At 35.6% G+C, this 15,361-nt stretch overlaps 1 protein-coding gene across 1 annotated transcript; it reads right to left on the bottom strand.

Moving 5' to 3' along the window:
• Positions 1–6,363: 6,363 nt before the first annotated feature.
• Positions 6,364–11,597, bottom strand: LOC112181357 (vesicle-associated protein 1-2). Its single transcript, XM_024319735.2, has 8 exons — positions 11,355–11,597; positions 10,243–10,349; positions 9,678–9,748; positions 9,496–9,577; positions 8,964–9,073; positions 8,711–8,917; positions 8,099–8,524; positions 6,364–7,270 (listed from the first exon to the last, which is right to left on the bottom strand). The coding sequence occupies exons 2-8, from the start codon at positions 10,289–10,291 to the stop codon at positions 7,178–7,180; spliced, it is 1,038 nt and encodes a 345-aa protein (XP_024175503.2). The 5' UTR covers positions 10,292–10,349; positions 11,355–11,597; the 3' UTR covers positions 6,364–7,177.
• Positions 11,598–15,361: the final 3,764 nt, after the last annotated feature.

The following is a 15,361-nucleotide window of genomic DNA, read 5'->3' as shown; positions in this document are numbered from 1 at the left end:
GTTGGTGCCAGCAGGGGATTTTGATTTTTTCTTTCCTTGTGTCTAAACAACTGATTTTGCATTGATTTTTTTGTTTTTGTTTTTCTTGCTGATCTGAACAGCAGATTATGATTTTGCATGGTTCTTGTTCTGGGACTGATCGATGCGGGTTCGGACAATTTCTTGGCCAGTGGTCACCTTCCTTACCACAAAGACATGAGAGCAGAAAGTATTACAAAGGAATTTTCATGATCCGCATCCTCCGAAGTTTCCAAAGATAACCATGTCCCTTCTGTAAAGAAGGCTTGTCAGTTTATTCAAAGAAAAAAAGAAGGCTCGTCAGTCAAACCTTCACCCATTGCGCCATGGCCACAGCCAAGGTACGTGACGGCAACGGCGGCTGTTGGCACGAGCATTTGGTGCTTCTCCCTTGCTCCTAATTCCATGTTTTTCCCACAACGACCGTGATGTTACCGATAAAACAAAAAAAAATCAGTACGGAAGTCATAGAAAAAGGACTTGGTAATATTTTGGAGTCTTTTGTACTTGGATTCCATAGCAACATCTTACCCCTGAGATCTTCTTTTAGGCATCATCAAGCCATCATACGGTCTCTCCTATCCGGATATGGATTGAAGTTTCATTGAGCACCATGGAATCATTAACTGAGTAAAAGTCAAAGTTTTGATAGATGTTTGTCACAGCTTTTGTACTAGCAGAGTTAGTTTAAATAGACTAAGCGCATGATTGTATTAGAGATAACAGAGAGAAATATCACTATATCAGTAGCTTTTCTTTGTTTTCTGTTTCTTCTTCTTCATCTTCTACATTTCATCACCATCATCAAAATCCAACAATTTAGAGATTGTCGCACCATGTTTCCCTGCGAGAAGAAGGACGTACGTCCATGCCGAAAAAAATAATGTGTTGAATTATAATTAATTTGGATGTAAACTTTGAGCCTCCGGAGTCAGGGTGAGATGATACGTTTCAGGCGATTCATTTATTAGAACACACTACGTTTCCAACTAAATTCATGATTTTCTTCAATTAAAAATCTGCAATTAGTTTGTGTTTTGTTTGTCTTGAATGCAGATGAACAATCCTCAAGCCCTTTGCAGTTTCATAGCTTGAAGGAATGAGTTTAATTAACTAAGTGGCAAAAAAATATACCATCCGCATCCTCAAAGAACTATTATTATTATTTTTGAGAGGCCAAATGTAAGATTTTAATTCTTTTATGAGATTTAGCAGAGTCGAAACCTGGAAATAGTGGTTGTCAACTTACTATAGAGTGAACTTCTTGTTTGCTTAGCTATTTTAAAATTTAATTAAAAGTCACATTCTCATATTATATTACATATTTTCTGTCGCCATAATATGACATACTTTTCAATAAGATATGTAATTAGAGAGGTTCCGGACTTCCCGTATATTACAAACGCATAGACGCGGGACCTTCTCCTCTAGCGCAGCAGACACACTTCAAAGTACTCAGTTTCCCTATTCTGATATCAGTTACCTACTAATTTTCTTGGGTACCTTGATGTATGGCATACCCTTATTTTTTTTTTACTTTTAGTAAATTAATATAGTGGAAACCTATTGAATTGGTCAATAGGTTACCCAATTAAATATCGACATGTGTCATTTTTAAAAATAAAATTTACCATATTAACAACACACTCTTTCTTGATATGTAACATTGTTAAAAATCATGTAACAAGTATTGTCAAAATAATAAATTACACATAGTTGAACTACAATTATGACTTATGACAACAGTTGTTGTGGTTCCTGTAATTGAGTGGTCAAAGATGTAAATATCATATTTGGACAACTTTTATCAAATTTAGAACCTTGATTATCAAGTGGAGAAGCCCCTTACAATACTGAGTTGTTACATATCTTTTGGTCTAATTTTAATTTTACCATGTTCACAACACAAATGTCGTCGGAATTGTAAAATGGTTGGTATGGTATATAGTTTTTGAAATAATTACTACAATCAGAACAAAAGTTACCGCTTTTACACCAATAGTTGCCAGTTATGGTAAAATAGGTAGTCATTGAGTAATTATTCCATTAATGATAAAAATATAACGATTTACCCCTTTGACAACAAATTTGTTGTTGCACTTGTTAAATTTTCCATAAATTAGTACATTAGTTTAGGTTGAGTAATTACTATAAATAGGACAAAAGTTACATCTTTTACATCAATTGTTGTGATTGTGGTAAAATGTGTAGCCATTGTAGTAATCATTTCATTAATGATAAAAACATAAAGATTTACCACTCTGACAACAAATTGGTTGTCATACTTGTTAAATTGTCCATAAATTAGTACATTAGTTTAGGTGGAGTAATTACTATAATTAGAACAAAACTTTTCACTTTTTTGTTAATTGTTGGAATTTGTGGTAAATTACGTCGATTAAGAGTAATTACTAATTCCACGATGGACATTACACAATATATTACTTTCATTATGCAAGGGAGAACTTTATTACACAAATGAGGACGGGTAAAGATATGGACATTAACATTTCTCATACATGTTCTATTTTATATAATATTTACCACTCTGAGGACTCATGTAATCACTTTGAGGACACATGTGGTAATTAGAAAGAAAAAAAAAATTCTCATTAAAGTAAATAAGGTCTTCGTTAGAGTAAAGTATTATGTTCTCATTTGAGTAATTAAGTCCTAAAAGTGGTAATTGTAATAGGTTCTCATTAGAGTAAAGTAGATTCTCATTTGAGTAAATAAGTCCTAAAGTTGGTTCTCATTTGACTACATTTAAAACAAATATTATTTATTTTTACACTAATTGTTGTGGTTGTCATAAAATGCATGTAAAAAGAATTATATTTGGTTAACGAAACTACTAATGATATAATTAATTGGTAATAAAGACTACTTAACTAATACTAATTTTGCAAACTTAGGTTAGAAGGTTTTGTTTTTAATAAGGAAAAAACATAATTTTCAATTGTGTAATTGTCCATTAATAACAAGCATTAATCAAACATTAATTCACTAATAATAAAATTAATTAGTAATATAGACTATTTAACTAATAGTAATTCGGTGAACTTAGGATAGAAGGTTCTTTTATTTTTTTTTGAAAAAAGAAAAATCATTATTGTGAATTGTCAATTGATAATTAAATATTAATTGGCTTTATTGTTTTCAATTCAATTAGTAGTTTGTGTTAACATATTTGCTTATTGGAAATGAGTAGCATAATTAGAAAGGCTAAGGGCTAAACAGGTTACCAATTTGTTAAATATTTTGAACCATTGGATATATTACTAATCCAATGATCCAAAATATTTAACAAAATGAGGGTATGGCAAACACCAAGGTACCCAAGAATTCTCCCTAATTTTACTAGCTTTTATTCTGAACCAACAATGCTATACACTTTCATTCCTTTGATTTCACTTTCATTTCTTTCTTTCATATCTTATATTAGACTTTGCGTTTTAAATCGATCATTTTCGGAAGCTTATCATCTTTTCGATCCTTAGATAGATCTCATGTATCATTTTTCTCCTTACTGCTGATTCTTCAATATATATATGGGGTGTAAAAAAGTACTGGGAATCGCACATAGTCGATATCTAACAGAAGTGAAACACATTCTAGAATTATTATGAAAAAGTGGTACCTGTTCCTGCAATATTATACACTATACATGTATTTCTTCATATGTACACCAAGAAGTGAAGGGTGCACTGATATAATATCTGTAGCTTTGGACATAGATGAATAAGAGCGAAAATAGCTACCTTACCAAAACAGAGAGATCCATCTTGATACTGTATTGGTTATTAGAAAAAACTGTAGGCTTTTTTGAGTAGAGGTGGACAAAGGATTAGAGGGTTTTTGAATGAGTATTGACCTATTCTACAAAGCTAAAATCTACTATTAATTAACTTTTCGAATGTAAATTAAGCTGCTAGCTAGACATTTTGGTACGTCCTTCAAACTCTCATTGTAATACAAGTTACGTTGTAAATCATGCTGTGTTGATGCGTTTTATACCTTTAAAGCTAGCTTTCTTATAACCACCTACAACAGAAGAAAGACTGCCATCACTTAAAGGAAAAGGAGAAACTAAGAGAAGATCAATAATAGGCCAGGGGTTCAACTTGTCGTAATGTTGTATGGCCAGAAATGGCATATAGTTATCAGACTTTCCTTTATAACCAAACCCATTTCACTAAAAATAGAGATACCAGTTCAACCATGCATGAGTTTTGAATATGAATGAATTAACATCTCACATTAGGTTATACATTGTGTTACTACAATCCTACCAGATGTTATTGTGACTGTTTCATGATTCTAGATTGGGGAATAGACAAAAAAAAAAAAAAAAAAACTTTAAATTTGCGGCTTATTTAGTATAGCTGATTCATCACCTTGATTAGGGATTACTGTGATCCAACCTCCGGTAAGAAAGTGATTCCAATGTTGCCAATTGTTGATTGGAAGAAACTGATTCCAATGTTGCCAATTATTTTGTTCCTCAAAGGCTGATAGTTGTTTTTTGTCTGAATGAACAGATTCAGCGACAGAGGATCATATTGTTAAGGGTAAAAATGGAAATTTACTCATATTAAGAAAATGTAGAAGTAGAAAAACAAGTCTGATGTATTGTGTGCAAGTTGTATTCCCTCTGCATCAATATACGAAGCTCTCTCTCTCTTTTCTGGTTTTTTCATCATCTTCTTCAATCTTCCTTACAATTCTATCATGGTATCAGGAGCTCAGGTCGATCGGTGACCTAGCTAGTTCTCTCAAGGATTGAAGAGTTTTCTAGCTTAGTTCTTCAGCATTCTTCTTCGTCAATTTGCAGTGTTCAAGCCAATTAGGTTCAGATAAGTGAAATCTTCATCAAGTTGATTCAGGTTCAGATTGTTGAAATTCAAGGTTGTTTTCCTTCATCGAAGCTTTGGATTTATATGAATTGTGTTCGTCATCAATTTTTGAAGCTCAAAGTATTTGCATCAGTGACAAGTTGAATTCTTGATCTGTTTACAAACCCTAGAAATTTGGGGACTTTAGTGCAGAGCTTCTTTCTGTCATGATTTTGGGTTTCTCGAATTGTTTGTTGATCTAAGTATGATGTCTATGCTTGATTGATTGTTGACAAAGAAATTTGAAAGAAGTAAATTGGTTAAGTACTGTAGTCAAGAAAATTGATGAAATGGTGGTCTGGATTTGCTGGTAAAGCATATGTTCTGCTAAAGTTTTGTGAATCTTGTTCTCTGAATAGTGACTTCTTGGACAAATAATTGTAGCATAGTTGAAATTTTGACTACATTTGAACAGAAGCATATGTTCTATTTGAAATGGTTATTGTCCAAAATTGAAAGTTGGTAAAGAATTAGTTGTTGTTGTTGTTGCTGGGAGAAGCTAGACTATATATGCAGAATTAGTATTTGGGTGATTTCTGCAATTGTATTGGATAAGCAAGAGTCTCTGCTACAGTTGGGTGAAGAAAATTTGGGTGAGTTTGCATTTGGTTTCTTGTGAAGAAGAATTTGGTACTACAAGGATCATGAATAGCAATCAGTTGGACAGTTATCTCCTTTCCAACTTCTCGAATATTATCACTTTTCAGCTAGATGACACTAATTACGTAACTTGGCGATTTATGCTCGAGTCAATGTTGGTAGGGTGTGATCTAATGGGATATATTGATGGGTCTATCCCTTGTCCTTCACAAGAGGCTGGAATTACCCATGAGCTTACACAAGAGTATAAGGACTGGAGGAAGCATGACTCTGCCGTAATGGCTCTACTAGCTGGTACTTTGTCATCTTCAGCTCTTTCATTCATTGTTGGGAGTAAAACCTCAAAAGAAGTTTGGTATTCCCTTGAAGATAGATATGCTAAACTTTCAAAGTTTAAAGACCTCCATGCAGAAAATCCGGAAAGGTAATGATAGTATTGACAAGTATATGGAACGCTTTAAAACTATTCGGGACAAACTCTTTGTAGCTGGAATTCTTATTCACGATGATGAAATAGTGAGTTTGATCTTGAATGGGCTCCCTGCTGAATATGCAACTACCAGATTGATCATTCGTACTAAGGAATCATCTACATCTTTACCAGAACTTCGTACACTACTCTTAGATGTTGAAGCTGATCTTGATCGAGAACAGAAGATTATTGCCTCTGCTCCAATTACTTCAACAGCTACAAGAAACCAAGACTCTCTTGATCAAGAACAAAATATCATTGCCTCTGCTCCAATGACTCCTACAGCTACAAGAAACCAAGGTTGTCAGCTTTCTAAATCCCATCATGTCAGTGCACATACTCAAGGATTGTACAACATGGTTCTCACAAGATATTTTCATCCAAGGAATCAAGGTAAAGGTGGTGGCAGGTACTATCATAACTTTCCTCATGGACCATATCGAAATTATAATTGCTATGCATATAGGAAGTTAGATGTCGGTTCTGTGCAATCTAGAGGATTTAGTAATCGTTGTGGAAACTCAAATTGCTACAACACTGGTGGTATTTTCAACAATCTCAATTGGCTCTGTGAAGTCCAAAGACTTGAGGAATTCAAATGGTTGTCATGTCTATGATTTTTCTGGTGGAGTTCGTCATCAGAGTGTTACTTTCCCTGGTGATAATTGTCAAATATGCTCACAATTTGGTCATATTGCTAAAAGTTGCCCCCAAAGATTTGCTCCTAGGCAAGCTGTTGCTATTGGTTCTTCTTTACAATGTCAGATTTGCTTCAAGAGGGGCCACAGTGCTGCATAATGTTTTCATAGGCATCACTATGATTTTCAATTACCATCTTCTTCAGAACTTCAAGCTAAGGAAAGCCTCTCAACCAAGTATATGTCTACGTTGGCCACATGACAATCCTTCTCAGTTACTACCACTCATTCCTCCTGGCTGAAGCAAGAATCTTCACTTCTATTATAATCACAACATTTTATTATTGTTGCAATCTGATGTTAGTTTCCTACCATCAGCTTGAGGGGGGATGCTAAGGGTAAAAATGGAAAGTTACTCATATTAAGAATATGTACAAGTAGAAAAACAAGTCTGATGTATTGTGTGCAAGTTGTATTCTCTCTGCATCAATATACGAAGCTCTCTCTCTTTTCTGGTTTTTTCATCATCTTCTTCAATCTTCCTTACAATTCTATCACATATCAAACTGTCTGAATGAACAGATTCTGTCGTAATGTTGGTCATGTAATCTGGTACCTTGTACACACATCATTGTTGCCTTTGATTTCTGGTATCAAAGTCACTTTGAGAAGCTTTTAGGAGCAGTACGTTCCAAAGACATAATAAAACACAGTCCAAGCATAAAATCACTCGGTTAAATCCATAGATTAGCTACCCTGTCAAAACAGAACAATTTATGGCTTGATGCATTACCCTCCCTCAGGCCAAGAGTCCCTTCACAGATTTTTCTAAAAATTTCACCACCATCTCATCGTATTGTGTCCAAGAAGACAATACGATGCAGCAAGTTTCCCCACGAATCATTTAAATCTGCCTAGTGTTTTACCCTCCCCCCTCTCCTACAGAAATATAAGTATACAACACCATGAATGTGACAGAACTTGTGAAACACTACATAGAATTTCAAAAGTCCTTGAATTAATAACGTTCTATTTCTTTTTCTTGAAAAAAGAAAAGAAAGAAGGAAGATAGTTTATCAAACAACTATTAACTGGTTTTCAAACACTGCATGAAGATAGGAGAACTACTATCTCATAACATCCAAGCATCCAAGATGAAAAGAGAATATGTCCCCTATTCTACCAAACACAATTGAACCATCTTTACTTTCGCTGCTCTAAATGATTAAATGGGGGATCAAATAACTCAATCTCAATTGCCCAATCTAAAACCAAGCAGTACGATCACCTACTAGCAAGAGGTCTTGCACACAATCAATGCAAGAGGAACCATAGAAGGACAAAGTAGAAGTGTATCAAAAAAAAAAAAAAACAGATAGTCAAACTCCTCATATTATGCAGAGAAATACTGCTAGAGTCGGTTTGTACACGCAATTGAAAATTTGGAAAAAAAAAAAATTCAGAAAAGACCAAACCTGGCTCAGCTTTAGTTCAAGTTCAAGTAGCTTTGATTTCATCTCCTCAATATCTTTAACTAACTTCAAATTTTCCACAACCTGTGCTTTATCAGCCTCCTGCTCTTTTGCTAGTTTCAAAAGCAAATCCTCTGATGGTTTCAACTCCATATCTTTTGCTGGTTCCAATTCCACCACATCAACTGGTTCTAACTCCACATCTCTGGCTGGTTCCATGTCCGTAGCATATGTTGGCCTTGACTCCACATCATTTATTGCTTTTACCTCCTCATATTTTGGTAATTTCAATTCCACAGCCTTTGCTGGTTTCAACTCCTCTTCTTTTCTTAGTTTCAATTCCACATGCTTGGCTGGTTTCACCTCAGTAACCTTTGATGGCTTTGACTCCTCACTATTGACAACTCTGAACTTCACATCCTTTGTAACCTGGTACATATTACCAAAACGATTCCACAAAACCAGTTAGAATACTTTGTGATGGACTTGATCAAACAACAGATATCAGAAGACAGTCACTATAAGGCTGAGTGATGATACTAAATTTAGAAAGTGGGAGCAGGGGAGAGGAGGGAGGAGAGAATCCAACATTTTCAAATAAGGGTTTGTTCTAACCATTTTGTGTTGAGGGAGGGTTTCTACTCCACCAAATACTTGATCATTTAGTATTGAAGCTTCATTGCCCTGCCCTTGCTTCAAGTCTACCTTGATTGGTGACAGTATTGGCGAATCAGGTGGGCTCATAAGGATTACCCTTAGCTTTTTCTCTTCAACGTGTTTGCCCTCATCTTTAGCAAACTGTGAAAATAAACAATGAGAAACCTATACAGAATCTCAAGCTACCAAAAACTACCAAGACTTACCATGCTAGCTGCAATATCTGCGTCAGTTGTCCAGAAGAAACAATTGTGCTTTGGATTAAGAACTTATCTCTGCAATCCATGTCAGGCAGAGCTGTCTTTTGAGCTTGCATTGTAACTACATTCACAAAGGAGGTCAAATGGTTATAACAAAAGCACCTATAGGAGAAAACGATCAGAAAGTATAATGCAGAGAACAACTCTAAACTCATTGCATTGTGAGCCCAGGGAATGCCAAAATCTTGATCTTTTTCTAAAGCAGATAAAAATTTTCAATGAAAAAACTGGAATAGTATAAGGTCCCAACATCTTCTGTCCAATCCACCCACAGGATAGAAACATCAAACATGTAGAAATAATGTCAAACTGCAAGACCTATATGGCATCCAATGATTTATTAAGTCAATTTTTTCTTCTTCTTTTAAGATTGGGGCATACGAGTCCAACCTCATGCTCCTGTAACTACTAATAAGCAATGTTTACATGCAGATTCAAACATTATCTCAGAGTGTACTCAGTGAGGTGAATGAACAGTTATACCTGAAAATTCACAAGCTGATTTTGGCAAGATAACACCTACATTTGGTCGCACACAGTATTTCTTCGGGGATGTAGTTTTAACCTGCAAATTCAATCTTTAACTTGTAATTTTGTGTAGCATTCCTTCTTATGTAATGAACTTCACTTCAAAAACTTGGAAACAAACAAAATGCAATACAAACCTTAAAAGCAACATGGTGGTCGGACATGTTGGTAAGTCGAATTGAGCATGAGCTTTGCTTCTTCAACTCAACTACGAAAACAATTACACAGTCAGTTTACAAGTCACAAAGAATAGTTACTGTGTAACATAACGTTGAGTTCAATAACTTTAACCCTTATTTCCTCTCAACTATTATCTTCCACCAGCTAAACGAAAACAACACTAAAAAGGGAACATGACCTTTAAATCTAACTACGGAAGTGTAAAACTTCCCACTTGCTGAATAACAAGAACATGCATTAATATGTTAAATATTGGCAGTTTCAAAATCAATGCTGCATTTCATGCAATAAGCCTAGAGCAATGTACCAAAAAATAGAAGGAAAACATAATAGGTAAAATCACGTCTATTAATAAGTGAAAATCCTCTAATCCACACAGCATGTCTTGGTTCCAACTATGTGGGTCAAGCACATGAATGAAGCAAGAATCAAACGCCATAACATTTAAATACGAAAAATGATCAGGATACTAAATCATAAAGAAAACAATTAGTATGGACCATCCTCTAATCATGAGCTTACCTATGAACTTCAATTCTTTGGGATGAATCTCCACGATTGAATTCATCATTATAAAACCTTCACAATGATCCAAACGCTACACTCTGATATCCAAATATCCTTTTTCACTGCACAGCAAGCAAACAGATTAACAACAGCAACAAAAAATCCTTCATATAATATATATACAAGCCATTGATGTCTGCTGACCCACCCTTAAAGCCTTAGAAAATCAAAATTTAAATATGATTGAAATTATTAAACTCTTGGGACCCCCGTAGCATAGGAGCTAAAGAAAAATAAGGGAAAAGAAAACCAAAAGTTGCAAAAAGAAGTTTCATGCACTAGATCCCAAAACCATAGCAATAGAATCCTACTAAAGTTGTGTCGGCTACTGAGAAATCAAAATCAAAATCAAAAGCACTGGTTCAAATAGCTTCAACTCGTTTTGACTCGGACGTCAAAAGGAGTCGGTTCGACGTCATTTCAATTCCGGTCCGGTCCCGGTGATCAAATCACAGAGCAAGTAAAAACGAAAACGAGCAACTGAGGTAAACGACGCCGTTGGAATCAGACGGAGCTTCAACTCGTTTCAACTCGGACATCAAAACGAGTCAGCTCACCGTCGTTTCAATTCCGGTCCAGTCCCGGCGATCAAATCACAGAGCAAGTAAAACAAAAACGAGCAACAACTGAGCTAACGACGCCGTTTCCAATATTCCATTCTGATCGACGACGGAGATTGTCCACGACGTCGTTCGAATCAGACGGAGCTTCAACTCTGAAGTCAACACAAGTCAGCTCAACGCCGTTTCAATTCCGGTCCAATACCGGCGATCAAAGCACAGAGCAAGTAAAAACGAAGACAAGCAGTTCAGGCAACGACGCCGTTCTGATCGGGAACGGAGATTGGACATGACGCCGTTCAAATCAGACGGAGCTTCAACTCAACGAGTCAGCTCAACGTCGTTTCAGTTCCGGTCCAATACCGGCGATCAAAGCACAGAGCAAGTAAAAACGAAACCGAGAAGTTCAGGCAACGACGCCGTTTCCAATACTCCGTTTTGATCGGCGCCGGAGATTGGAGACGGCGTGGTTCCGATCATAATGAAAATTGAGAAAATGAAAGTTACCTGGAGAATCTGAGAGGATTTGAGACGCGGTGGAAATGCTTGAGAAGCTTTGAAGGAATCGAAGAATTTCAAAGCCCTAGATTCTAGAGAGAGAGAGAGAGAGAGGAGAGGGTGGGATTTGGTGGACTGAAAACACTGCGTTGGTTGTACCGGACTCCACTTAAAAGAGTTGAGTCCTCTTTCGCTCTCAACTGTTTCCGGGTTTTACTTACTCCAGTCTTCACGCAATACGACCCCCGTCTCTCTGATCTTGTATTTTATTTTTATAGAATTCTTCTCGGGTCAACCGGGTCGGCCCGGTGAGTCTTCGGTTAGGTATAGGTCCGGCCGTCCAATTCTATAAGAGCAAGTTCACCCGGTGACCAGGTCACCCACTATTCACTACTTTTTAGTGTTAATTTCGTGTCTTGGGTCACAAGTACAGTGTATTTCGTGCCCTGAATCACCATGTACAGTGTTCTGGGTCACCATGGTAACCTGCACAGTGTATTTCGTGTCCTGGGTCACGAAATACACTGTGTACAGTGTTCTGGGTCACCATGGTGACTTGCACAGTGTATTTCGTGTCCTGTGTCACGGGCACAGTGTATTTCGTGATCCAGAGAATGAAAATATACACTAAAAAGTAGTGAATAATTAGTGACCCGGTGACCAAACGAGTGAACTTGCTCTAAAGTCATGTTTTGATTTTTGATTTGGCAAAAGAAAAGTAATTTAATTAGTGAATTACACGTACGTGTAACCCTCAAAGGTACTTTATTTATCTTTTTTATTCTTTCTTTTTCCTTAGATAAGGTGAGAAAGTATGATATAGTTGAAGGTGAGTATGTATGATATAGTTGAAGAGTGGAATGTATAGCTAGCAGCAAGTGATCGAGAGCTTTGACGGTTATGCTTTGATTGATTTGATTGGCCTTTTGGACACCGAAAATATTGACATTTTATCTTTCCTTACTTTTCTCTTCTTTCTTCATTCTTTTTCGTTCCTTTGAAGCTATACTTGATGGCATCTAAAGTTGCTTTCGTTGATTACGCGGGAGATTTACACATAGCATTAGTAAACCGGTGCAATGGGGTTTTGGCTGGGACCAATTAATCTCAAAGATAACATCCATCTTAATTACTACATTTTGATTGCCAAAGTAATGTTGCGTGTTTTGAAGAGATCCACATTTGATGACACGATGAGTTAATTGCTAGATATCTCTCTAACTCCCCTTTTTGTTTAACTCCTATTATGAGTGTTGTTTTGCTTTTGAAGTTTTACTTTGGTTATATTCGAGATTATATCTCACCTCCGTTAACTTTTCTTAGTGGACTTGAATGGCAACTGCACCTATTCGTTTGATTCCTCTCAACGTCAACTTCTCCATTTTCATAAAATAAAAATAAATAAAAATTCTCCTCCATGATATTTTTGCCTGTTGTATAATGGGGGACCAGCTTTTAGTTGGGGCAAAATTTTGAAAACTATCTCAGGGCGTTATACAAATATAACAAAAAACGAGTTCTTCGTAAAGTTCTTACTTATGGAATCTCAACGTATGCATGTCACTGGAGGTGCACAACTTTCAGATTAGTGTTATATTAGTATCATGTAGGTTGGCTCATCATCATGTATAACCTATCATAATCAAGGGACTTAGGTATGAAGAGTTGACAAATCTAGGTAATTGGTTTTAGATTGGTGTTTTTTTATTTTTTATTTGAGTTTCTTCCAATCGATTACAACCTCCTAGGTTTGGTTTAATTGGTAATTTTTTTCATGTCTTCAGATATTGTAATCGATTTCCCAGGTCCGAGACTTTGTGCAGCTGTAAGTTTTTGTTGTGCTTTTTTTTGGTATCTGTGTAGTTAACAATCTGGTTCGACAGAACCACAGGTCTCATAATTTTTTCCCCCACTTCTATTAGTTCATCATGTTAATGCTTGCTCACTCTATTGCAACATGAAGTGGATTTAAGTGGGTTCGACCATTTAGATCCGGTTACTTTGGTTCCTCCATTAAGCTTCAGCCCAGTTATACAAGCACGAGTTATATATAACAGCTGTCTATGTAATATCACTGAGCTTAGGTTGCTTCACATGCTTACTTTTAGCTTAAGGAAACTAAAGCTTTCATAATTTTCATCAAGCATATTGGATTTTGCTTCAATAAATTGTGTTGATCATGAACTGATCGAGTGATCGGCTTTCATAATTTTCATCAAGCATATTGGATTTTGCTTCAATTAATTGTGTTGTTCATGAACTGATCGAGTGATCGGCAGCTTTCGAACAGTGAAGCTCATCCAGGGTATCATGATGAAGTGAACATCAAGTTTTTGGGGACTACATTTGGGAAGCCCTATACTTTACAGACCAATGTTTACATCAGAGGAAGTGAAGATGGAAAAATTATTATTGTAAGAGCAGCATATTAGCATGGACTTAATTCAGGGTATTCAAGAAGTTTTGCTCTCAGAGGCCTTCTCGGGATTAGTTTCTTCTTTGCACTTTTTTGAAAAACCAGAAGAGCAACTGAAGCTGTCTGCAACTGGTAAATTGAAATTATAATCAAGGATATATCACGTGCTGGAATTCTTTTTCCTCCAATTCACAAATATATGCTTCAAGAGCACAAGGCCTGTTGGTGGATATTTTGCTGATTCAGTCACTGTTCTTAGAGAATTGAAGGCCTTTGCTCGCATCTTAATTTGGTGGCTATAGAGTTGACAGACTAGACAGAATACAATGAAAATATGCAGCATTTGATGGGACTTCCCATTATTCATATCAGTAAGAAGCAATCCTACAAATAATTCTGCAGATGACAAATATATATAGAACGACTATTATGATATAATTTGAATATTACAGAATTCATGAAGAGGATTACTCTTTGTGTAAGTAACTTTTAGCAAATCAGAAAAATGAGATACACAGTAAGAGAATATACAAATCATGTGCAGAAATATCAAAAGTGTGTTCTCAGGATCATATTAAAACAGATCATTATCAATCCTAATTTGAGCATAGTAGGCTTTGATACCAATTGTAAGATGCAATTTATTTCTGAACATTTAAATACTTGATCATATATAGCAACTCTGATATTTAAAGCAGCAAGAACATTTGAAAAACTGTTCATGCAACTTCTGCAGATATAACTAATAATGATTTATGATCAATTATGAATTTGCAAGTATATAGATTTACATATACAATATAATTAACATGGCTATGTCAAATTTAGAATTGATATTCAAAGTAACTTAAACATGAAAACAGAACTTCATATAGCACAATAATGACAAAGTTTGCATATTCAATTTCTGGAGAAATTGTTCTATAGGATCAAAATGTATTCTGAATTCATTAATATAAACAGATTCACATAAGTAAGATAATAACTATGTCAAATACAAGATTGTTATTAATCAGTAACATGAATCATAAACAAGAAACATAATCTGCAGCAAAGCAGGAATTTAAAGTTAAAACAGAATCTAAAAGAACATGTAATACTAACACGATGATGATGGACTAGTGATTGTGTCCATTGCTCTTCTCCAAGATCCACCCTTTAGTCTCAGTTTTGTGATGGGACAAAAGAATATGAGTTATGGTGTTCTTGCAGGGATCAATGTAGGCTGTATAATCCTCTTATATAGACAAGGCAAATGAGGCAGTTCCTTCCATCAAGGAACTGTCATGTAACTGCCATATTTTGTCTGATTAGATTAATCCAAATAACCATACAATTTGAATTTCAAATTCAAACAGACCATTATCACCAAACCAATTTTCGATTACAGGCTTTATGTGTTTATATGTGTCACTATTTGAACTCAAAGCATCTCATATATATCAGCTTAAGTAATAATGCTGATATCTAGTTCTAATGAGTTTTACAAGGACGTCCATGCCGAAGAAAATAGTGTGTTGAACTACTGCTATGATTGTAATCATGTGGGGCCACTTGTCTGAGATGTGCCATGAGAACTAACTATAATTAATTTGGATGT

This window comes from Rosa chinensis, unplaced genomic scaffold (assembly GCF_002994745.2).
Source record: "Rosa chinensis cultivar Old Blush unplaced genomic scaffold, RchiOBHm-V2 RchiOBHmChr0c30, whole genome shotgun sequence".
In the NCBI taxonomy this organism is placed as follows: Eukaryota; Viridiplantae; Streptophyta; class Magnoliopsida; order Rosales; family Rosaceae; genus Rosa; species Rosa chinensis.
This window is presented reverse-complemented; position numbering and strand designations above follow the sequence as displayed.